Below are 26,408 nucleotides of genomic sequence, written 5' to 3'. Positions count from 1 at the left end.
CTTATTTCTTTAGCATTCGTTGCAGAACACAGTAATTTAATGACTGTTGGGACATCAAAAAAAGTCCAACTGAGGGTGTTGGCGACAACAAAACACAAACTGGTCCAAAAAAAATAAGCCGGAGAATGATTGAAGGACCTTATGCTAAAATCTGGCACCAGAAAATGCCTGAACAGCTACCTGGTAGAACCTGGAGAACGCGAGAAGAGAAGACCAGGTGGCAAACTTGGAAAACTGGGAAATGCACTGATGCTGAAATGTCCAAGAAGCATGAATAGATCTGGTAGTGTGTGTGCCTTGTCAAAAAAGGGTGGAACTCAGTTCTTAAGTCCATAAGCTTGAACTATGATCAAAGTCATCAAGAAATGGTGGTACAAGAAGCTGGTATTCCTTTACAGGGACCATCAGGGATAACAAAGAATCAATCTCACTAAGGCCCCTTTCACACTGGGGCGGTTTTCAGGCGCTACAGCGCTAAAAATAGCGCATGTGTATCGCCTGAAAAAACCGCCCCTTTCACTCCAGTGTAAAAGCCAGACAAAGCTGCAAGCTCAGACAGATGCCTTGCCAAGGTGATGGTAACAAGAAATGCAACCTTGTGAGTGATGAGGGGAAAGTCCTTGATTAACCACTTAAGGACCGCCTCACGCCGATGTAAGTCGGCAGAATGGCACGGCTGGGCACAAGCACGTACCTGTACGTTGCTTTTTAAGTGCCCAGCCGTGGGTCGGGAGCGTGCCCCCGCGGCTCGCTCACCCGACCTGGTCCTGTGCTTCGTGACCGTGGCACCAGCGGACCCGATCGCCGCTTGTGTCCCACGATCGGATCACAGAGCTGAATAATGAGGAGAGGTCTGTGTAAACAAACCTCTCCCCGCGCTTCCCTGTGTGGCTGTCCCCGATCGTCTCTTCCCTTTTATAGGGAAGGACGATCAGTGACTTCACATGCCAGGCCACGCCACCCTACAATAAAAAAAAAAAACACATAACGTCATACATAACACAACACTGCCCCCTAGTGGTTAACTCATTCACTGCCAGTGTCATTTACACAGGAATCAGTGCATTTAAATAGCACTGATTGATGTATAACAATGGTCCCAAAAATGTATCTGCCATAATGTCGCAGTCACAATAAAAATCGCTGATCGCCGCTATTACTAGTAAAAAAATAAATAAAAAAAAATAATGAAAATGCTATAAAACTATTCCCTATTTTGTAAACGCTATAACTTTTGCGCAAACCAATCAATAATCGCTAATTGCGATTTTTTTTTACCAAAAATATGTAGAAGAATACGTATCGGCCTAAACTGAGGAAAATAAATTATATATTTTTTGGGGATATTTATTATAGCAAAAAGTAAAAAATATTGATTTTTTTTTACAAATTGTCGCTCTATTTTTGTTTATAGCGCGCAAAATAAAAACCGCAGAGCTGATCAAATACCACCAAAAGAAAGCTCTATTTGTGGGAAAAACAGGGCAATTTTGTTTGGGAGCCATGTCGCACAACCGCACAATTGCCAGTTAAAGTGACGCAGTGCCGAATCACAAAAGGGGGCTTGGTCCTTTGGCTGCAAATTGGTCCGGGGCTTAAGTGGATAAAGGGCATTTTTTTAAATGCATAGATAACTAAATTTAGATCTTACAGAAGAGCACACAAAGCAAGTCATATGAGAGACACACTATATAAAAAGTCATAATCAAAGATTTGGAAGCTAAAAAAAACAAAAAACAAACAAAAAAAAGACTGCAAGCACTGAGATCTGCTGCTTAATGGTAATCAGGGCCAAACACTGATCAAGACCCAATTGTAGAGTGGCCAGGATTCATCACACTGTAGGTAGGACTTCCATGTGCAGGGAATCAGCAATTCAGAGATGCCCCTGTCTCTCATCAAGACCTGGGCTTCAACAGCCATGCAATTAAAGACAGCGACCGTGAAGCATGATGGCAAAGTGATCCTTGGGACAGATGATTTGGATGATTTAGACGAGCCCATGGAAAATCTTTTAGGAGTTTAAACAGGTTGGTGTGCCCTATTCGCCAGGGCCCGTCTTTAACTATGAGGATCACTAGAATGCATTCCATACATTTATGCAGAGCAGATGAGGAAAAAAACTGCTTGGGAGGAATGAACTCTGGTCTCTATAATGGACAAAGGGAAACACTGCAGGGCCCTCTGATTCCTCCTGTATTGTATCTGTACTGTCTCATGTTGTAAAGCACTGCACTAACTGTTGATGCTATAGAAATCACGTATAATAATAAAAATAATAACACTGGGTGAACACTGATTTGTGGGGAAGAGCATAGCACACATGACATTCTACCCAGTAGATGATGTCAGCACTCGGCCTGGTCAGAAAGTGAGTCTTAAGAGCATCACCCCTAGGGCTTTGCCACAACTCTGGACCCAGAAAGCACTTTGTGAGTAATCAGTACATTCAGGTGTGTAAAAACACCAAAAGTAGAACTCCGTGCCGAAGGTACACTGAGGGGATCCAGATATGGCCTCCAAATGTAGTGTGGCGGACCTGTGGATTCAGACAGCTGCACCTTTAGAATTCATGTAAAACACCTGTAAAATCTGCTTCTGTACACTAAGAAAGATGGCCTTAATTAGCTTCACTTTCAAAAGATATGAACGGTCAATATTTTATTTTCTATTTAGTAGATTCATTGTACCACACTGTAAAAGTGGTGTGTTTTAGAACTACCCGAATTTGGCACAGGAGTTGTCAGAACCAAAAGTATTGCAGATACTTCATGAATTTGGCACAGCACATTAACAAGAGGTATAAATGCTAGAAACGTGGTGTAGATGCTTTATTGAATTCCCCCCATAGTGTTCAGTGACATGTTATGACTAATACATATGCACTTACCTGGGAGCTTAAGCTTTCTACAACAGGAATTACAGTGGTGCTTAGCACGAAAATTCTTAATGGCATCATCTCCTAAATTTGCTGGTCCAAATACCATGTCAGATGACCTACAGAAAGACAGATGCTTAACAAATTGTGACGCATGTTGCAGTAGCTAAGATATGCTAAGACTTGTCTTGTAAATTCTAAATATATTAGATTAAGAGTATGTAATTATTAACTTTATTGCCTAATTACAGATGAAAGGAAACATAGCAATTGAAATAGCCATCATAGTCCACTGGTTTTCCTCACACGCCAGAATACAAGCAACATAACCAGGATTCACTTCTTACGCAAAATAAACTAAGTGCTTTGGTCCAGATAGGCAAGTCTGTGTAATAATGAGTTTAAAGAGCATCTGTTCCAAAGATTGTCTTAAAAACCTATCACTCGTTGATTAGTGGAATTGATGTTGTAAGATTCCTCATATTTCAGCTCTCTAGAAACCCAGGAAGACAAGTTTCCCCTAAAGGAATTAACCTGAGAGGACTGTCACCCCCTGAACTGGCAGACTTCTGTTCTACAGTTGCAATGTATTTGGTCAATAGTGGACAAAATTGAGCCCTCAATCTTTTGGGCAAATATAAATGTTGAGGTCAACGAGTATTTTAATAAAGCCATTATGGCTGCTCTTCCATTGCTGTACACCATTAACAGGTACACAGACAGCTATAGCATGCATTTTAATAAAATTATCTTTTGAAGAATAGGGATAAGACTGCTCAGAGATCAGATCAAACCATTATGACTAGATTTCTTAGGGCCTATTTTGGTGTTCTAACAATCTGTTTCCAGAGCAATGATTTCCTTCTTCTAAATTTCAAGGAGTGATAGACCTAAGCACAAGGTGTAAGCATATAAGCAATTTTAATCACCTTGAGTTTGCTAACCTGTCTTTACTACGTCCAATAAGTGTAACTGTTTGGAAGGATCCATATAGATGAAGTGAAGCTGCATTGGCATTACCGGTCACTTGATGCAGGAACAACTGTAGTGAACTTTTAATGCTTTGATAACCAATCACATGTACAACCGTGATACACGTATACGCGTGTTTATAAAGTGTTGGCAATGTAGTGACAATGAAATATCCAGGATTAACTTTGGAGTGTGTGATGGGCCAGTGTATCCAGAGCCATCCCATGCAACTACAGGGAGAACATAAACCCGCCATGCAGAGAGTGTCCTGGTTGAGATTTGAACCAAGGACCCAGGTGATGCAATGGATACATTATCATCCCTAAGGCATCAAGATTACCATATTAAAATTTTAACCATTAATTATCATACAAACAATATCTTCTCTTACAAGACTGCTGCACAAAAACTATTTACAGTAAGTACTAACACATTCTAATACAAATTTCTGTTAAATAAAAATGTATGGCTAACACAGAAAAGTTTGAAAATATGAATAAAAATATCATATGGGTTCAACTTGCCTTTTTTCCCCAGATTTGATGACTGATGGGTCAGTTAAATTCTCTCCAACACCTCAAAAAAACAAAAAAAAAACAAAACAAACACAAGGTAGGCCTATTAGAAGCTGTACTTAAATTTAGCTGTACACATATTTGAAAAAAAAAAAAAAAAAACATACACAGCAATGGCACCCAGATAAGGGAAAAAAACACAAGAAGAACTGGATAGATGCTCACCTTGTAAATCTAAAACTAAAAGCTCTCCTCTTGTATATTCAAATGTCCAGTGACTAAAAGCCAACATGGTTTCCTCCAGCATATTTGTTGGGACAATCTCATCTCCATTGTTGTTGTTATATTTGCGGAATTCTCCGTTCATACACTCCTCTATGGCAAACCACTGCCCAGCTGAATGGCAGAATAGTAGGAACACTTCAAGAAATCTGTAAAAAGACACACACAGATTTCTGTAGTTAATGCCACATTTTTTATTTATGTTACCACACCAACAAATCATAAAAGAAAAAATTTCATACGCTCAGTTATATCACATATAAAAAGAAGGGGGGAAATTTTTTTTTAAAGAGCATGATGCAACTATGGTCTACAACAGGGATATGCAATTAGCGGACCTCCAGTTGTTGCAAAACTACAAGTCCCATCATGCCTCTGCCTGTCATGCTTGTGGCTGTCAGAGTCATGCTATGCCTCATGGGAATTGTAGTTCTACAACAGCTGGAGGTCCGCTAATTGCATATCCCTGGTCTACAATATTAAGATTCCTTTACAGTTCGTGAATAGGAAACTGTAATGCCAAAAATAAAAAACCCCACAGCGACAATTAGAGGCTTGTTTTTAAAGTAAAATCACGTTCTTAAAGAATATCGTTTTGGGATTCCAAAGCCCTGTTCTTTTTCATGAATAGATGGGAAAAGAGGCCAGAAGGAAAAAATGTCAAAGTCAGGTGACCAAGACTCAATTTTTAATAATGTAAAAACAGCCACCAGAGGTTGTGAATGCTGTTGCAAGACTTGACCTGTGCCTTGCACAACACTGGATATGTAAATTACAGTTCTAAGGAACCAATGCTGCAAAATGAGAGTCCTTCAAATTACAGAGCTATTACAAATCCCAGCTTTTACTTCCTTGTTGTGCAAGAACATAAGTGCTATGGATTTACATATTAGTTCCTTATTGTTTAAAAAATATAAGTGCTACAGATTTACATAAACAGCTGTGTTATCATGTGCATTAATAACTTATACAACTATATGCAATAAAGTAACTATGCAAAATTAGGAAGACACGTTGGTATCTGTCAGCTGTGATGTAATCTTGACAATTATAGGATTTCTATTTATGTTCAAAACTGCTTTACATACAGTAAACAGAAAATAAATTGGGTACCTTGGAGAGTACGGGATAGATTTTGGCTTCATTGCATTAAAAGCAAATGTCATCTTCTGTGCCGCCCTCTGTTGCTGTATTTCCTAGATTTATAGAAATCATATAGAAGAGAATCAAATACTATGCACAAAATCTAGCATCTTAAAACATGCGGTTTTAGGTTGACAATGCCTGCAAGATAAAGAGCAACTAATCAGTTTGCAATTATCTATCTGGATGTAAAAACTGATTATTATTATTAGACAGGATTTGTATAGTGGCAACAGTTTGCACAGTGCTTTACAACACGAGGACAAAAAGTACAATTACAATACAATACAGGATTCAGAGAGCCCTGCTATTGTAATATTTACCAAAAAGTGATTTTGATGTCACTTGTATGCTTTTATATCTGTTATTTCATAGTTTAATAACTTAATTTAAGTACATTTGTATATATATATATATATATATATATATATATATATATATTCATGCTCCGTCTAGTGGCCATCTGTATATCAGAGAATTTACTCTAGCATTCCTGCTAGATGACGGCTGAGAAAGCTTTGCTGGTCCCAGGGAGTCTAAGGTTTTTAATTAAGTTGCACCTGACCTGTAGACCCGCACTGAAAAAAATAAAAATAACCATTCCTGTATAGGAACGTAAAAAAAAATGACAGCCCCTAGACCTGTACTTTTGTAACCTACTGTTATATGGGATCAAGGTGTGATATGATATCAGACTGAAAGTGGCTTTACATATAGCCAATGCGTGGAAAACATCTGTCGTGAAAATTGCAGAAACCAAACGTAGAATGAATCAATCTTTCATTCATGCTAAAATGGACGCTATTGATAATAACCAGATGACAAAATTTGATACCATATGGAAGCCTTGGATTAAATATTATATGTCAGATAACTTTGATAACCGAGTCTTATTGACATGGTAATTAAGACTTTCTATAGGATTACAACAATAATTGATACATAAAACCTCCTCCATAGAACTATTCCCTTCCCTTCCCCTCCTATTTACCTTTTATGTTCTTTCCTTACTATATAATTTTTATTATAAACATATTTTAGACGTTACGGTCATGACTTTAAAATCACATATCTTTATTTAGATAAATGTATATTTTCCTGGGTTTAAAAATGATTAAAACTTAGATATTGGAATGCTCTCAAATTCGAATACAGTGCCTTGCGAAAGTATTCGGCCCCCTTGAACTTTTCAACCTTTTGCCACATTTCAGGCTTCAAACATAAAGATATAAAAATTTTATTTTTTTGTGAAGAATCACCAACAAGTGGGACACAATTGTGAAGTGGAACGAAATCTATTGGATTTTTGAAACTTTTTTAACTAATAAAAAAATGAAAAGTGGGGCGTGCAAAATTATTCGGCCCCCTTGCGTTAATACTTTGTAGAGCCACCTTTTGCTGCGATTACAGCTGCAAGTCGCTTGGGGTATGTCTCTATCAGTTTTGCACATCGAGAGACTGAAATTCTTGCCCATTCTTCCTTGCAAAACAGCTCGAGCTCAGTGAGGTTGGATGGAGAGCGTTTGTGAACAGCAGTTTTCAGCTCTTTCCACAGATTCTCGATTGGATTCAGGTCTGGACTTTGACTTGGCCATTCTAACACCTGGATATGTTTATTTGTGAACCATTCCTTTGTAGATTTTGCTGTATGTTTGGGATCATTGTCTTGTTGGAAGATAAATCTCCGTCCCAGTTTCAGGTCTTTTGCAGACTCCAACAGGTTTTCATCCAGAATGGTCCTGTATTTGGCTGCATCCATCTTCCCCTCAATTATAACCATCTTCCCTGTCCCTGCTGAAGAAAAGCAGGCCCAAACCATGATGCTGCCACCACCATGTTTGACAGTGGGGATGGAGTGTTGAGGGTGATGAGCTGTGTTGCTTTTACGCCAATATATCGTTTTGCATTGTGGGCAAAAAGTTTGATTTTGGTTTCATCTGACCAGAGCACCTTCTTCCACATGTTTGGTGTGTCTCCCAAGTGGCTTGTGGCAAACTTTAGACGAGACTTTTTATGGATATCTTTGAGAAATGGCTTTCTTCTTGCCACTCTTCCATAAAGGCCAGATTTGTGCAGTGTACGACTGATTGTTGTCCTATGGACAGACTCTCCCACCTCAGCTGTAGTTCTCTGCAGTTCATCCAGAGTGATCATGGGCCTCTTGGTTGCATCTCTGACCAGTCTTCTCTTTGTCTGAGCTGAAAGTTTAGAGGGACGGGCCAGGTCGTGGTAGATTTGCAGTGGTCTGATATTCCTTCCATTTCAAAATGATCACTTGCACAGTGCTCTTTGGGATGTTTAAAGCTTGGGAAATCTTTTTGTATCCAAATCCGGCTTTAAACTTCTCCACAACAGTATTACGGACCTGCCTGGTGTGTTCCTTGGTCTTCATGATGCTCTCCACAGAACCCTGAGACTATCACAGAGCAGGTGCATTTATACAGAGACTTGATTACACACAGGTGGATTCTATTTATCACCATCAGTCATTTAGGACAACATTGAATCATTCAGAGATCCTCGCTGAACTTCTGGAGTGAGTTTGCTGCACTGAAAGTAAAGGGGCCGAATAATTTTGCACGCACAACTTTTCAGTTTTTTATTTGCTAAAAAAGTTTAAAATATCCAATAGATTTCGTTCAACTTCACAATTGTGTCCCACTTGTTGGTGATTCTTCACAAAAAATTTAAATGTTATATCTTTATGTTTGAAGCCCGAAATTTGGCAAAAGGTTGAAAAGTTCAAGGGGGCCGAATACTTTCGCAAGGCACTGTATATATAAGATCATTTGATGTTATACACATGGAAATATCCTGTAAACCTTTTTTGCTTTGTATCATCCGTACTTCAGAATGTTTATTTCTTCTTTCTGGCATCAAACAATTTGTCTTATATTCTGTATATGTTAACTCTTTTAACATAAAATAAAAACTTTTGAACGAAAGTGGCTTTACAGAATCTATAATTATGCTTTGCAGAAATAACAGATTAGCCAGACACAATTGCATTAAAAACAAAACAAAAACAAAACAGAAAAAAAACACAGAAACAAAAACAATCACTATTCCATTTATTTTAAAATTCTACATTTCTGACAATCTCCTGAAATGTTTACAAATGTTAGTAAATGTTACAGTTACTCTCTAGGTGTCTCACCCCCTTCTAAACAATCCTTGGCATAAAAAATAAAAAAAAAAGATAAACCTAAAATGCCCCTTTTAGTCACTTAAATCCATAGCCATGTGACATTATGATTGCTGAGTCTTCTCTTTTGTGCACAGATGGGGAGTTCTATTCTGGGTGACAACGTCACTCTCAGCGTGACATGGAGGTTTCCTTTTGGCTGTCCAGCCATGGGCTCCTCTCAGAATCAGGAGATGGACTGAGAGATGATATGGATCAGCCAGTATTGGCACATCTGCAATGCTAGATTGCAGTTTCCCCTTACTATTACTTACTACTAGACATGGCACCGATAAAGGAACACATACGTTAACTTTGGAGGAGTATAAAATGCTTCCCAAAGTATTTAAAAAATAAATAAATAAATACCCACACCACCAGAGCCTAAAGCCCAAGGGGAGGTAAAATAAAAAAACAGAAAAATTAGCACAAGAGACATAACGTACAGTCAGTAGGATGTGTCTCCTGTGCCGATTCTTCTTTGTTGAAGCCTTTCCCCATCCTTGTTGCCCCCACCCAATCTTCCAGTGCAGCAGGGGATAAAAAAGTAAGGGGCTATTGAAGGCTCTTATCAAGAGAGCTTAACTATGCCAACCCTTTCTACCCAGCTTTGTCATTCATAGAAACGGTGCTACAGCTTTAATGAAACAGGATCTATGAATGGAGAGGGATGAGCTATCATCCACTTGTCCTCCATTCATACGGAAGATCGTGTTTAATGCATAGACGTTGTGCATCTTCCAGGAATGGCGCAGCTGTGCAAAAATAGCAGGCATACTCAGTCTCTCTGATGAGAGCCTGCGACAGCCCTTTAGTTGAATTAACTCACTCGGGAAGATTACAGTGGCGGGGGTGAGAGCTAAGAGGGTAGAGGCGAAGGAAGATTTCAACTAAAAGAGGAATCAGCACAAGGGACACAAGTTCTGTCCCTTGTGCTGATTTTTTTAATTTTAGCCACACTTTGGCTTTATGGGATTATAGTTTTGCCCACGGATGGTCTTTAATATCTAAGCCTTTTGGTTCTCTGGATGGGATAATATTAACAATTAATGTCATCATAGATAAAACAGCAAGAAAATCCAAATTGAAGAGTACTTTTTAAAGGACTATTTCAATGCTCTATTCCCTTACTAATAAACTAAAGGAAATACAGACACTTACTTTAAGGCAGAGATGAAGGACAGTATCTTCTTTGTACACCCCTAACCAGGTATTGACCACCTCAGGTAGGAATGACTTGATGATATAGAAATGTCCAGCCTTTAGTATGTCATTCTCAGACCAGGTACAGGCCACTTTCACAGCTCGCCTTAATCCGCCTCCCATCTGTTCTTTACTCAGAAACTCAATTTTAGCACACAGGCCTCTCTGTGACCAGGAAGACATGCTGTTGTTCAGGATGTTTGGAGAGCTTTCATCTAAGCGATACACAGTGACCAATTCACCTGCAATAAACATATTGAATAAAAACGAATCTGATCAAACAGGACACATTATATGATCCTGTCATTCGAACAAACACAGAAGGAGTTGGTTCAACTGCTACCAAAATGCTTAACCAGTTGCCGACCGCCGCACGCCGATGTACGTCGGTAGAATGGCACGGGCAGGCATAAGGACATACATGTACGTCCCTTGCCTCCCGCGGGTCGGGGGCCCGATCGGGCCCCCGCCCGGTGCCTGCGGCGGTCGGTTTTCGTCCGGGAGCGATCCGGGACGAGGGGGCGGCCATTCATTCATGGCCACCCCCTCGCGATCGCTCCCGACGAATAGAAATCCCCGGTGACATCACTTCCTCTCCTGTAATGTAAACACAGGAGAGGAAGTGATGTATTCTCTCCTCCGTGTCGGTATTTTTCGTTCCGACACGGAGGAGAGCGGATCGGTGAGTTGCACCAACACTCTACACACACAGTAGAACATGCCAGGCACACTCACACCCCCCCTTTACCCCCCGATCACCCCCCCAATTACCCCTGCCCCCCAGTCACAGTGACACCAATGTCATTTTTTTTTTTTTTTTTGCATTGGTGTCATTTGTGACTGTAATAACTGTTAGGGCAGTTAGAGTTAGCCCCCTTTAGTTCTAATGTACCCCCCTAACCCCCCCAATAAAGGTTTAACCCCGTGATCACCCCCCGTCGCCAGTGTCACTAAGGCTGGGTTCACATTGCAGCGGTTTATGAGAACGAATGTGATTCGCACCGCACTGCAGTGCAAATCACATCCGATCTCTGTGCGATTCGAGTTCAGCCATTCGCCGCACCCGCCGCAAATTCGCACGGGACCCTTTTTTTGGCCCGCAGCAGAATCGGATCGCATGGGTGTTCACACCATGCGATCCGAGTTTGCAGATCGCACTGCGATATGCGAACTGATCTGGGGGTGTCAGTAACATTTCACTGACACTCCCAGCAGTTCGCATAGGGCAGTGTGAACTGCCGCCGGGAGGCATGCGATGCGGGAACCCGCCGCGGATTCGCGGCGTTTCCGCATCGCTCCAGTGTGAACCCAGCCTAATAAGCGATCATTTTTCTGATCGCCGTATTAGTGTCACAGGTGACGCTAGTTAGGCAGGTAGGTATTTAGGTTCGCCGCAGCTTTTTATAGCGCCAGGGACCCCCATATACTACCGCATAAAGCCCCCTGATTGCCCCCTAGTTAACCCTTTCACCAGTGATCACCATATAACTGTTACAGGTGACGCTGGTTGGTTAGTTATTTTTTTATAGTTTCAGGGCACCCGCCATTTATTACCTAATAAAGGTTTAACCCCCTGATCACCCGGCGGGTGTCATTTGTGACTAATAACTGTTAGGGCAGTTAGGGTTAGCCCCCTTTAGTTCTAAGGTACCCCCCTAACCCCCCCCAATAAAGGTTTAACCCCGTGATCACCCCCCGTCGCCAGTGTCACTAAGGCTGGGTTCACATTGCAGCGGTTTATGAGAACGGATGTGATTCGCACCGCACTGCAGTGCAAATCACATCCGATCTCTGTGCGATTCGAGTTCAGCCATTCGCCGCACCCGCCGCAAATTCGCACGGGACCCTTTTTTTGGCCCGCAGCAGAATCGGATCGCATGGGTGTTCACACCATGCGATCCGAGTTTGCAGATCGCACTGCGATATGCGAACTGATCTGGGGGTGTCAGTAACATTTCACTGACACTCCCAGCAGTTCGCATAGGGCAGTGTGAACTGCCGCCGGGAGGCATGCGATGCGGGAACCCGCCGCGCATTCGTGGCGTTCCCGCATCGCTCCAGTGTGAACCCAGCCTAATAAGCGATCGTTTTTCTGATCGCTGTATTAGTGTCACAGGTGACGCTAGTTAGGCAGGTAGGTATTTAGGTTCGCTGCAGCTTTTTATAGCGCCAGGGACCCCCATATACTACCGCATAAAGCCCCCTAATTGCCCCCTAGTTAACCCTTTCACCAGTGATCACCATATAACTGTTACAGGTGACGCTGGTTGGTTAGTTATTTTTTTATAGTTTCAGGGCACCCGCCATTTATTACCTAGTCTCACTAGTGTACCCCTAAATTTAGGGGTGTCTACTTTCCAAAATGGGGTCATTTGGGGGGGGTTTGTGCCATCTTGGCATTTTATGGCCTTCAAAACTGTAACGCCCTTAGAAAGCCTGAAGGCGGTGCTTGGTTTTCGGGGCCCCGTACGCGGCTAGGCTCCCAAAAAGTCCCACATATGTGGTATCCCCGTACTCAGGAGAAGCAGCAGAATTTATTTTGGGGTGTCATTTCACATATGCCCATGGCATGCGTGAGCAATATATCATTTAGTGACAACTTTGTGAAAAAAAAAAAAAAAAGTTTGTAATTTTCCCGCAACTTGTGGCAAAATATAAAATATTCCATGGACTCAACATGCCTCTCAGCAAATAGCTTGGGGTGTCTACTTTCTAAAATGGGGTCATTTGTGGGGGTTTTGTGCCATCTTGGCATTTTATGGCCTTCAAAACTGTAATAGGTAGTGAGAAGTGAACTCAAAAATTTACGCCCTTAGAAAGCCTGAAGGCGGTGCTTGGTTTTCGGGGCCCCGTACGCGGCTAGGCTCCCAAAAAGTCCCACATATGTGGTATCCCCGTACTCAGGAGAAGCAGCAGAATTTATTTTGGGGTGTCATTTCACATATGCCCATGGCATGCATGAGCAATATATCATTTAGTGACAACTTTGTTAAAAAAAAAAAAAAAAAAAAAAAAAAGTTTGTAATTTTCCCGCAACTTGTGGCAAAATATAAAATATTCCATGAACTCAACATGCCTCTCAGCAAATAGCTTGGGGTGTCTACTTTCTAAAATGGGGTCATTTGTGGGGGTTTTGTGCCATCTTGGCATTTTATGGCCTTCAAAACTGTAATAGGTAGTGAGAAGTGAACTCAAAAATTTACGCCCTTAGAAAGCCTGAAGGCGGTGCTTGGTTTTCGGGGCCCCGTACGCGGCTAGGCTCCCAAAAAGTCCCACATATGTGGTATCCCCATACTCAGGAGAAGCAGCAGAATTTATTTTGGGGTGTCATTTCACATACGCCCATAGCATGTGTGAGCAATATATCATTTAGTGACAACTTTGTGTAAAAAAAAAAAAAAAATTTTTTTTTTTGTCATTATTCAATCGCTTGAGGCAAAAAAATAAAATATTCAATGGGCTCAACATGCCTCTTATCAATTTCCTTAGGGGGTCTACTTTCCAAAATGGGGTCATTTGGGGGGGTTTTGTACTGCCCTGCCATTTTAGCATCTCAAGAAATGAGATAGGCAGTCGTAAACTAAAAGCTGCGTAAATTCCAGAAAACGTACCTTAGTTTGTAGATGTGACAACTTTTGCGCAAACCAATAAATATACAATTATTGACTTTTTTTTTACCAAAGACATGTGGCTGAATACATTTTGGCCTAAATGTATGACTAAAATTGAGTTTATTGGATTTTTCTAATAACAAAAAGTAGAAAATATCATTTTTTTTCAAAATTTGCGGTCTTTTTACGTTTATATCGCAAAAAATAAAAATCGCAGAGGCAATCAAATACCATCAAAAGAAAGCTCTATTTGTGGGAAGAAAAGGACGCAAATTTTGTTTGGGTACAACATTGCATGACCGCGCAATTACCAGTTAAAGCAGCGCAGTGCCAAAGTGTAAAAAGACCTCTGGTCATTTACCAGCAAAATGGTCCGGTCTGAAAGTGGTTAATAAGGAATTCCACTTTTGTTGAGAGAAAAAAAAAAAAAACATTCCCCTCTGGGTGATCTATGTACATTAAAAAGGAATTTAACAAAATGTATTGCAGATCCCCACCTTTTGTTATTCTAAAAAAATAGGTTTGTTTGTGCCCAATCTTTATGGGAGTGGTTTTATAATGATCAATTAGCTGCTGAAACTGCAGGGCTCAAATGAGGAAAATTGTAGGGTTTGCATCCATTTAGACGTAATTTTCTTTTGGCAGAATCTTACCCAAAATGACATTTTTGTTGCAGGGGATGCTGAAAATCGAATTTGTATCTTAGTGTAGACTTCTGAGAAAATCAGTAAGTCAATCACACAAGCAGGATATGACATATTTTTGTTGGGGGGGGGGGGGGGGGGGTTTCTGTGCAAAGTCTGTGTACAGAACACTTCCAGGAAGCCATATTGCATTTTACAGAAAATTACAGAGCTCCAGATTGAAAAGGAAAGGTATTTTTTTTATAACATTAAATTACAATATGACTGTGTCGCAATTGTATATGCGATATATATATATTTTTTTAATTTGCCAATTTTATTTTTCCCCCACGAAAGTGGAGTTACTCTTTAAATTCACTGTAGCTGTAGTGAGTGCAGAAATTAGACTGAGGTGGACTGAACAGCACTTACCAAATGATTATGATCACTCCTTATTAACACTTTGACATAACTACCCTTCAGGGAACACCATGTGTAGATGGTTGGGAGCTAAAAAGGAACCATCCCCAGAATTACCGCTAAGTTTCACCTCCATGAAAATTCTTATTTGCCCATAACTATAGGCTGCTTCACTGGCTAAAAGGAATGTGTGGAAGGTAAAGGTGGAGGACAGTGCTATGAGATATGCTGAAGCTTTCTCAATCAGCATGTCCCAACATTACAATGAAGCCAAGGATAACAGCTGCTACCCATATGCTTGTTCTCCACACCAGTCAGCAGGAGTGACTCTTTAAAATGGGTTGTAAAGTATAAAACATCTTTTACTTTTTTACTTTAATGCATGCCTTTCATTAAGGTAAAAAAATGTTTAGGTGTCAGCATCGCCCCCACCCCTTTACTTACCCGAGACCTCATTCGATCCAGCGCTGTGCACGTCTGCAGATCTTTTCTCCCCTCCCCTCAGGTCTCGCTGGCTTTGCTGGGGTCGCGGGAGCCATTGGCTCCCTGTGCTGTCAATCAAAGCCAGCGAAGAGGAAGTGGGAGTGAGGGACTCAGGTGCGTGTATGCACGAGTGCCCCCATGGGAAATGTGGCTTCCCGCGGGGGCACTGGCCAGAGAGGAGGGGCCAGGAGTGTCGGTAGGGGGAATACAAAAAGAGGAGGCTCCCGCCCACTCTGTGCGATTCCATTGTACAGAGTAGGTAAGTATAGACATGGTTGTTATTTATTTTTTATTATGTACCTTTAAACCAGGAAATTTCAAACAAATGTTAAATCCTGATGCAGATTTAGGTGATATTTTTGATTATGACCCAGCATTGCACACAACTGTTCCTTTACCGGTTTTTATGTGCTAACCAGTATAAAATGTCCAGTAAAAGTATTGTAACAGCAGGAATGAGGAGTCAATCATACAGAAAGAAAAAAAATTTGAATGTTCCTCCTTCGTCAGAAAAAAAAAAAAAAAAAAAGTTTTTTTTGTTGCTCCCCCTGTCTCCATTGGAATGATTTCCCATCAGTACCCATTAGAGCTGTGATTCTCAACCAGGGTTCCCCCAGAGGTTGCTAGGGGTTCCTTCAGCATTGGGCCATTTCTGCCTCTCGGATAAATTCCCACCGACACAATTGATCTTTTTAGCTATCTGTCAGGAGGTAATTCTTCCCAATGACCACAAGTGTAAGGACCAACCTTCCCACTACATCACACTAATGTATCATGAGTTGTATATTTCAAATTTTTAGCAGGGGTTCCCCGAGACTGGAAAACGATTTCAAGGGCTCCTCTGTGTTGAAAAGGTTGAGAAAGGCTGCATTAGAGGGACATCGAGTGAGGGGAAATCTTGTCCATCAAAATAAGTACAAAAAAATATTTTTGCTTTAACCACTTGCTTACTGGGCACTTAAACACCCTTCCTGCCCAGACCAATTTTCAGCTTTCGGTGCTCTCACACTTTGAATGACAATTACTCAATCATGCAACACTGTACCCAAATTAATTTTTTGTCCTTTTTTTCCCACAAATAGAGCTTTCTTTTGGTGGTATTTGATCACCTCTGGGGTTTTTATTTTTTGCGCTATAAATGAAAAAAGACCGAAAATTTTGAAAAAAAACGCATATTTCTTTGTTTCTGTGACAGAATTATGCAAATTATAAATTTTTCTTCCTAAATTTTGGCCACAATTTATACTGCTACATATCTTTGGTAAAAAATAACCCAAATTAGTGGATATTATTTGGTCTTTGTGAAAGTTAGAGAGTCTACAAGCTGTGGTGCGATTCGCACAAAATTGATCACATCTGATGTACTGGTGGACTATCTCGCTTCTTGTGACCCGAACAAGTCAGGAAAGTACGAATACCCCCCAAATGACCCCTTTTTGGAAAGTAGACATTCCAAGGTATTTAGTAAGAGGCATAGTGAGCTTTTTGATGTTGTCATTTTTTCCCACAATTCTTTGCAAAATTAAGATTTTTCTTTTTTTTTTCTCCACAAAATTGTCATTGTAATAGGTTATTTTTCTCACATGGCATGTGTATACCACAAATGACACCCCCCAAAAAATTCTGCTACTCCTCCCGAGTATTACAATAACACATGTGTGGGACTTTTTCACAGCCTGGCCACATAGAGAGGCCCAACATGCAGGTAGCACCATCATGTGTTCTAGGAACATAAATTACACATCTAACTTGTTGACTATTTATTACACTTTTGAAGCACCAGGACAATGACACGTGACACTGATGACAGATGGCACTGATACGTGGCACTGATGACACGTGGCACTGATGACAGACGGCACTAATATGTGGCACCGATGACAGGTGGCACTAATATGTGGCACTGATGACACGTGGCACTAATACGTGACACTGATGACAGATGGCACTAATACGTGGCACTAATACGTGCCACCGATGACAGGTGGCACTAATACGTGGCACTAATACGTGCCACCGATGACAGATGGCACTAATACGTGGCACTGACGACAGATGGCACTAATATGTGGCACTGATGACAGATGGCACTAATATGTGGCACTGATAACACGTGGCACTTATACGTGGCACTGATGACACGTGGCACTGATGACAGATGGCACTAATACTTGCAACCGATGACAGATGGCACTAATACGTGCCACCGATGACGCGTGACACTGATGACAGATGGCACTGATAAGTGGCATTGATGACACGTGACACTGACAACAGATGGCAAGTGACACTGACAGGTGGCACTGATGACAAATGGCACTGATACGTGGCACTGATGACAGATGGCACTATGTGGCACTGATGACACGTGGCACTGATGACAGATGGCACTTATACGTGGCACTGGGGACAAATGGAACTGGGGGCAGGTAGCACTGGGGTGGATGGCACTGGGGGCAGGTAGCACTGGGGCGGATGGCACTGGGGCAGGATGGCACTGGGGCAGGATGGCACTGGGGCAGGATGGATGGCACTGCTGGGGGAGGATGGATGGCACTGCTGGGGAGGGATGGATGGCACCTTTTTTTTTTACTTTTTTTTTTTAATCAAAGGAAAGCAGAACGGCTGCCGCTGCAGCCGTTCATCTCTCCCCTCTCACACTCTGTGTGAGGAGGGAGAGCGGCGCTGAGAGATGATCTCATATGTTTACATATGAGATCATCTCCCATTGGACACGCCGATCACGCTGTAAACGGCCGCTGTGATTGGCCGTTTACAGCGATCTGTGTTTGCCTGTCCACGGGGGACACGGCGAACACAGAACTTCCGCGATGCGCGCCCGCGGCGGCGCGCATTGCGGAAGTAAACATTAGGACGTCCAGGGACGGCCTCCCGGACGAACGCGCCTGCTCTACGGCCGTCATTCGGCTATAGGGCGGGCGCGAGGTGGTTAAATCAGGAATACTGCTCAGTTGCAGGCATTTGATACATCACGTACTTAGTGTATGGTTACATGCAAGTTTTTCCCACTTTGAAGCCTAACTTTAGATTAACTGGAAAAAATAATAGTGTGTTCCATTTGCATCTGCAACTTATACAGCAACATTGTCATATGTGGCCTCTAGGTGGAGATAAAGCAATACTATCAACAACTGTCATGATCTTCCCACCATCCTGCAATGTAGCCTGAAGGAAAAAAAGGTTGTATAGAATAAACTGTTCAAGAGTGTATACACAAATAATTCAGCTACAAGAAACAACTAAAACAAATGAAGATCATATTCTGAACCACAGCTACTTCAGCTGTTTAGAAGCAATAAACAATTAATGCAAACTCACCTTTCAGAGGCACAGGGGTGAAAGGAATACTCTGGGATAGTCTCATCAGATTGTTTCTTTCAACAGCTAAAACAGAAGAGGAATTGTTAACACTCAACAAGCAAATAGTCTTTCCTTAAAGTTCTTTTACACTATCAGATGACCAACCTGAATAACAATAATTGATGTCTGAAATGGGCTTGAAAGGAGAGCCAATGCCTTAAAAAAAAAAACAAAAAAAAAAACAATGTTTTTTTTTGTAGGACAACATGAAAACAATACAGACTGATAACTGTTCCCAGAGATACTCACCATTCAAAGCATCCTCCTCGGATGTAGGCCTAAAAGAAAAAAAAAAAGAAAAATGATATCTCTCTCTCTCTCTATATTTGTTATATATATATATATATAAAACAATCTATCTACATATCTACAGGTACAGCTCAAAAAATGTGAATATCAAAAAAGTTAATTTATTTCAGTAATTCAATTCAAAAAGGGAAACTCATATAGATTCATTACACACAGAGTGATATAGTTCAAGCATTTCTCTCTTAATTTTGACGATTATGGCTTACAGCTAGTGAAAACTCAAAATTCAGTATCTCAGAAAATTTGAATATTACATAAGACCAATAAAAAAAAAAAAGAGTTTTAATACAGAAACGTTGGCTTACTGAAAAGCATGTCCATGTACAGTATAGTTATGCACTCCATACATGGTCGGGGCTCCTATTGCATGAATAACTGCATTAATGCGGCATGGTATGTGTGAGGTGTTACGGAAGGCCAGGTTGCTTTGATATAGACCTTAAAGCGGTTCTGCACTCATAATAATACATTTGCCCATTCTGTTGCCTCTAGATCGTACATTTGATAATGCCACATGTTTTTTTTTTTTATTAATCTACCTTTTGTAATTTGTAGTTTTTTATTTTCCTCCCCTGCGGCGATGGGCGGTCTCTTGCGGGGATCAGCATCATTTCCTGCTGAAGCCCGCACTGTCTCCTGGGATCTCGTCCAAGTAATCCCAGGAGACATTGCGGCTAATGCGCCCAGAATCTCGCGAGATTTCGTCATTTCGGGTGTATTAGCCGAAATCTCGCGAGATTCCGGGTGCATTAGCCGCAATGTCTCCTGGGATTACTTGGACGAGATCCCAGGAGACAGTGCGGGCTTCAGCAGGAAATGATGCTGATCCCCGCAAGAGACCGCCCATCGCCGCAGGGGAGGAAAATAAAAAACTACGAATTACAAAAGGTAGATTAATAAAAAAAAAAAACATGTGGCATTATCAAATGTACGGTCTAGAGGCAACAGAATGGGCAAATGTATTATTATGAGTGCAGAACCGCTTTAAGCTGGTCTGCATTGTTGGGTCTGGTGTCTCATATTCCTCTTGACAATACCTCACAGATTCTCTATGGGGTTTAGGTCAGGTGAGATTGCTGGCAATCAAGCACAGTGATACCATGATCATTAACCACTTAAGGACCGCCTCCTGCACATATACGTCGGCAGAATGGCAAAAAAAAAATTATATATTTTTGGGGGATATTTATTATAGCAAAAAGTAAAAAATATTGATTTTTTTTCAAAATTGTCGCTCTATTTTTGTTTATAGCGCAAAACATAAAAACCGCAGAGGTGATCAAATACCACAAAAAGAAATGTCTATTTGTGGGAAAAAAAGGACGCCAATTTTGTTTGGGAGCCATGTCGCACGACCGCGTAATTGTCAGTTAAAGCGACACAGGGCCGAATCGCAAAAAGGGGCTCTGTCCTTTGGCTGTAAATTGGTCCGGGGCTTAAGTGGTTAAACCAGGTATTGGTACTTTTGGCAGTGTGGGCAGGTGCCAAGTCCTGCTGGAAAATTAAGTTAGTATCTCCATAAAGCTGGTTAGCAGAGGGAAGCATGTAGTGCTCTAGAATTTTCTGAAAGAGGGCTGTGCTGACTTTGGACTTGATAAAACACAGTGGAAACTTCACATTGGACCTCATGCAACTTGGATTATGCGCCTCTCCACTCTTGCTCCAGTCTGGGACCTTGATTTCCAAATGAAATGTATAATTTACTTTCATCCGAAAAGAGGACCTTAGACCACTGAGCAACAGTCCAGTCCTTTTTCTCCTTGGGACGTGGTCTCTGGTTCAGAAGTAGCTTGACACAAGGAATGTGACAGTAGTCCATATCCTGGATACGTCTGTGTGTGGTGGCTCTTGAATCACTGACACCTGCCATAGTCCACTGCTTGTGAATCTTCCCCAAATTCTTGAACGGCCTTTGCTTCACAATCATCTCAAGGCTGCGGTTATCCCTGCTGCTTCTGTAAACTTTTTCTTTATACTCAACTTTCCATTTATATGCTTAAAAACAGCACTCTGAACAGCCAGCTTCTTTAGCAATGACCTTTTGTGACTTACCTTCCTTGTGGAGGGTTGTCAATGATTCTTCTGGACAACTGTCAAGTCAGCAGTCTTCCCCATGATTGTGTAACCTATCCAACCAGAATGAAAGACCATTTAAAGGCCCAGGAAACCTTTACAGGTGTTTTGAGTTAATTAGCCGATTAAAGTGTGACACCACGAGTCTACAATATTGAACATTTTCACAATATTCACATTTTATGCGATACACAATTTTGGGTTTTCACTAGGTGTAAGCCATTATCATCAAAATTAAAAGAAATGCTTGAACTATATCACTCTGTGTGTAATGAATCTATATAATATACGAGTGTTACTTTTTGAATTTAATTATTGAAATAAATTAACTTTTTGATGACATTCAAATTTTTTGAGATGCACCTGTATCTCTCTCTCTCTCTCTCTCTCTAGATCTCCATTTCTCTCCATCTATCTCACACTAGTCAATAGAAAAACAAACTATGATTTTTACACTGATTGTAAAATCCTTCACTTAGTGTTCATTAAAGGACATAGGAAATCTTAATCCTCTGCATTATACTGCCAGCAACAGAAAGATTGCCCACAGGTACACAGAAAAACATGTAGCCCAGGCAAGGGTATAACCCCTCTCCCGCTACTTGCATGCCTCTATTTCCTGGCAATACAAAACCCGGAGCATGATTAACACAGAGGGGTGGGACCTCAGTGGACTTCATGAAAAATTATTTTACAATAAGTAAAAAAAAGAAAGAAAAGTTTTCTTTTTAGTCAATTTAGGGACACAGGAAAACTTAAGCCTTCAGGACATCCAAAAGCAGTCTAAGCTGAGGGCAACACAGTAAACTGCAGTTAACAGGCACAATGGAAAACAACAAACAGGAGATGGGCTGCAACACAAAGAACTGCCTGAAGGATCTTACGCCCAAAGTTGGTATCAGATGAGGCTGAAACGCCCCATCTGGTAAAACTTAGAGCAGATGCGAACAGAAGACTAGTTGGCAGCCCTACAAATCTGGGAAACAGAGGACTGATGCCAAAACAATGAGCTTACTGCCCGAGTGGAGCGAGCCTTCAATGTAAGCGGAGGAACCTCAACCCTGGGAAAAGAAGCCTGAATGATCATCTGTCTGAACCAACCAGAAATTTCTCAAGCAGAAGGAATTGGACTGTGGGAATCACAAAGGAGACCCCTTACACAAATGTTTTAATCAGACATTGAGAAGCCAATGGTCTCTGGACAAAAGCAGCAAGGGCAGAAACTTGAACCTTGATGGTGCTAAGAGCAAAATGTTGGTTCGGACCCAACTCCAGGGAAGATCATCTGTTTCTTGGAGAAACACCTGTGGTGCAGCCTCTCACACCAAGCAACGTAAATCTACCATGTTCGATAGTAGACATTGCAGGAAGTGGACTTCTTAGTCTTAACATCACAGATTCAGAGATGCCCCTGTCCCTTAGCTGTTAAAAGCCAGTGACTAAGAAGCAGGATGATAAATACATCCTTGGGACAGCAAATCTGGATGGTTTGGCATGCCCACGGCACATCTACAAGAGGTCATGCCAGGCTGATGTACCACTTCCACCTGAGCCAATACGGGTGAAGAAGGACCTAAATGTCCTAATCATGATCCTGCAGAGCAGACTAGGATAAAATCTCCAGGGAAAGAGAGGTATTAGAGTGTACTGATAGCAAGGGATCACTAGTGCACATGCTGCTTCCACCAGCAGGTCCGTGAACCTAAACACAAACCTGTCCTGTTCACTGTTGATTCTGAAATCTAGGAGATCCACAGGAAGCCCTCCTGACGATTGAGAGCAATGACCGATCTGGTTGATTTTATCTGGAATTTTTGGAGGTGTATGTAAACATTTAGGGTATTGAGATCCAAGAGGAGGCAAATGCCCTCTCTTTGGGTTCCTGAACAATGAACAGTTTGCCGTAAAACCCATAAAAACATCATGCAACAGGGACTGGGGCTATGACCCGCTATGGTTCAGAAGACCAGAGAGTGCCCAATGGAGATCGGCAAGTCAGACTGAATAAAACAAAAAATTTTAACATCTGCACCCAAGCATCAGGAATCTAGGATGTCCAAGAATTTGCAAAGGTCACCATACACAGCTGCATTCTGGAAAGTGGTTGAGCTCCTTTAAGCTAAAGAGGGCTTGTCAGGCTTTGGGGACCTCAATGTTGAAGCTAATGGTGTGCTTAAGTAATGGGAGAAAATCCTGGTAGGGATGGATGAAGATTACATAGCAGTTTTCTACTTAGGATGGTTTTAAGTTGGGCACCTGAAGGCAGAAGCATGTCCCACCATTATGGCAGTTGCCTTGTTAAGGAGAGAAATTGCTGAATCCATAGTAGTAACAAATTGCCCACTAAACAGGTACAGAGACAACAATCTGGGGAGAAACTGCAGTGTATTGCGACTCCTTTGGGTAAAGCTCCTCAGTTAGAGATAGAATTGACTCAGAATCAGACAGTTTGTTATGGCTCAGAAGCTGCCAAGGCTACATTTAAATCGGATCCTGAACATGCTGGAGAGGGGACAGAAGTGCTCTTGTAGTCTCTGCGATCAGAGTTGAAAACTGGGTAATTTGAAACATAAGATACTGGATGACTGTAGTAAAAACCTCAGATAAAAGGGCATAGGGCAGATGAAACCGTGCGCATCCTCCTTTTCCACTCCCATTCTAGTATTAGCATCTAGAATCACATCTTGAATCCATTAAGGCAATTTACAGGGTAATTGGTAGAGAAGAAATGCAGATTAGGGCAGCTGGAGGTGACCATAAAAGTTAGCAGGAGACAGGAAAATTCTGGGACCCAGCGACACATAAAAATGAGAGATCCCAATGTTCAGGGTCTCCTCAATGCTGAGGATGACTGGGCCAGGTAGCTGCAAAATCAGTGAGAAGGCACCTGCAGCTGTCTACAGTAGAGTCCAGACTGAAGACAAAAAGATTGCTAAAAAAAAAAAAAGATCACAAGTTATCTAAAGCAGCAGCTTGTAAGAGGTGTCTAGCCTCCTAGAGAAGTAACACAAAACTGGCCTACAGGTTTTTTTTAGCCATTGTTCAATCCTCCTGTAGGGAGCAGTATAATCTACAGGTTTAAGACTTTCCGTATCCTTTAATCGTCCTCATACATACACATATATAAATATATATATATATATATATATATATACACATATACATATACACACACACACACACACACATAATTATGATATAGATATATATATATCTATATCTTAACTGCACTCTTTCTTCCTGAACTTTGATGCCGATTGCAGCAGTGTTTTTGGAGGGAGGGTGACGTGTGTAAGAGCAGCAGTCCCGATCCTACATGCTACCAGCAAATGGTATTTTCATCTTTGGTTCAATACTTTCTAGTTAAAAGTAGAAAAAGCACACATTTGTTATGGACCTGGCTACTTTAGGACTCATGCTCAGGCATGCATTTAGGCATACAATGTAATTTGCAGGTATTGCCATGCTCTGTATACAGAGCTGAGCTGTGTACAGTGCATCCGGAAAGTATTCACAGCACTCCACTTTTTACATATTGTTATGTTACAGTCTTATTTCAAAATGGATTAAAGGGATTATTTTCCTCACAATTCTACAAACAATACCCCATGATGACAATGCAAAAGAAGTTTGTATGAAGTCTTTGCAAATTTAATAAAAAAAAAAAAAAAAAATCATGTACATAAGTATTCACACACTTTGCCATGACACGTAAAATTTAGCTCAGGTGCATCCCGTTACCATTGATCATCATTGAGAGGTTTCTACAATTTGATTGGAAAATTCAGTTGATAGGACATGATTTGGAAAGGCACACATCTGTCTATATAAGGTCCCACAATTAACAGTGCATGTCAGAGCACAAAACAAGCCATGAAGTCCAAGGAATTGTCTGTACACCTCCAAGACAGGATTGTATTGAAGCGCAGATCTGGGTAAGGGTACAGAAGATTTTCTGCAGCATTGAAGGTCCCAATGACCACAGTGGCCTCCATTAACCATAAATGGAAGAAGTTTGGAACCACCAGGACTCGTCCTAGAGTGGGCCACCTGGCCAAAGTGAGCAAATCGGGGGACAAGGGTCTTAGTCAGGGAGGTGAACAAGAACCGTATGGTCACTCTGACAGAGCTCCAGATTTTCTCTGTGGAGAGGGGGGAACATTCTAGACAGGGGCGTAACTATAGGGGGTGCAGCAGTCGCGACCGCAACTGGGCCCTGTGCTGCAGGGGGCCCATGCAGCCCCCTCTACATATGGCTGGCAGCAGCATAGGCAGCTAGGATTACCAGTGCACCATGCACACGGGTGACTGGAGGTGGAGGGTGACTAGCTGAGCTCCATGCTCGACTATCGCACTGGCTGCTCTTTAGTTGTGCATTCCCCGCATGACCTGTGTCCTCGGCCGGTTCCTCAGTGTACCCCTCTCCTGCTCCATGCATTGCCGCTCAGTCCAATGGCTGTTCTCCTCAGCCAGAGTCTCAGGGACCCCTTCTCACCTGGGGGCAGTAACTTCATCTGCCCTGGAGAAAAGGATCTCATCTCTTCTGGGGACGGGGACACCATCCTGCCTAGGGACAGTCCCCCAATGGGGCACCTAAAAATAAAAATACTGATGCCAGTGGTGGAACTACATCACTCACAAAGGTCATACCTGTGACTATGCCCTGGAGTTCCACCGCCGGACTCGGAGGGAAGGGCCCTGGCTGGGGTTGAGGGGGGCCCTTCATGGTTTCTTGCATCGGGGCCCTGAAGGTTCTAGTTACGCCACTGATTCTAGAACAACAACTATCTCTGCAGCACTCCACCAATCAGGCTTGTATAGTAGAATGGCCAGAGAGAAGCCACTCCTCAGTAAAAGGCACGTAACAGCCCATCTGGAGTTTGCCAAAAGGCACCTGGAGGACTCTGACCACAAGAAACAAAATTCTCTGGTCTGATAAAACAAAGCTTAAACTCTTTGGCAGGAATGGCAAGCATCATGTCTGGAAAAAACTAGGCACAGCTCATCACCTGGCCAATACCATCCCTACAGTGAAGCATGGTGGTGGCAGCCTCATGCTGTGGAGATGTTTTTCAGCAGTAAGAACTGGGAGATTAGTCAGGACCAAGGGAAAGTATGAATGCAGCAATGTACAGAGACATCCTTGATGAAAACCTGCTCCACTCCAGCGCGCTCTGGACCTCCAGACTGTGCTAAAAATTCATCTTTCAACAGGACAACGACCCTAAGCACACAGCCAAAATAAAGAATTGGCTACGGGACAACTCTGTGAATGTCCTTGAGTGGCCCAGCCAGAGCACAGACTTGAACACAATTGGACATCTCTAGAGA

At 41.9% G+C, this 26,408-nt stretch overlaps 1 protein-coding gene across 1 annotated transcript in view; it reads right to left on the bottom strand.

The window, feature by feature from the left end:
- TRPM7 (transient receptor potential cation channel subfamily M member 7) overlaps window positions 1–26,408 on the bottom strand; it is a 177,420-nt gene that overhangs the window by 4,244 nt on the left and 146,768 nt on the right. Inside the window, 8 exon segments of the mRNA XM_077473924.1 lie at window positions 2,891–2,997; window positions 4,375–4,426; window positions 4,591–4,796; window positions 5,761–5,843; window positions 10,136–10,419; window positions 18,654–18,719; window positions 18,801–18,851; window positions 18,945–18,973. Of these exon segments, the coding sequence (XP_077330050.1) occupies window positions 2,891–2,997; window positions 4,375–4,426; window positions 4,591–4,796; window positions 5,761–5,843; window positions 10,136–10,419; window positions 18,654–18,719; window positions 18,801–18,851; window positions 18,945–18,973 (878 nt within the window).

This window comes from Lithobates pipiens, unplaced genomic scaffold, assembly GCF_037356315.1.
Source record: "Lithobates pipiens isolate NorthernLeopardFrog02 unplaced genomic scaffold, aLitPip1_a1.2 Scaffold_8, whole genome shotgun sequence".
Lineage (NCBI taxonomy): Eukaryota > Metazoa > Chordata > Amphibia > Anura > Ranidae > Lithobates > Lithobates pipiens.
Note: the sequence above shows the minus strand (reverse complement) of the source record. Positions and strands in the feature narration are given on the sequence as shown.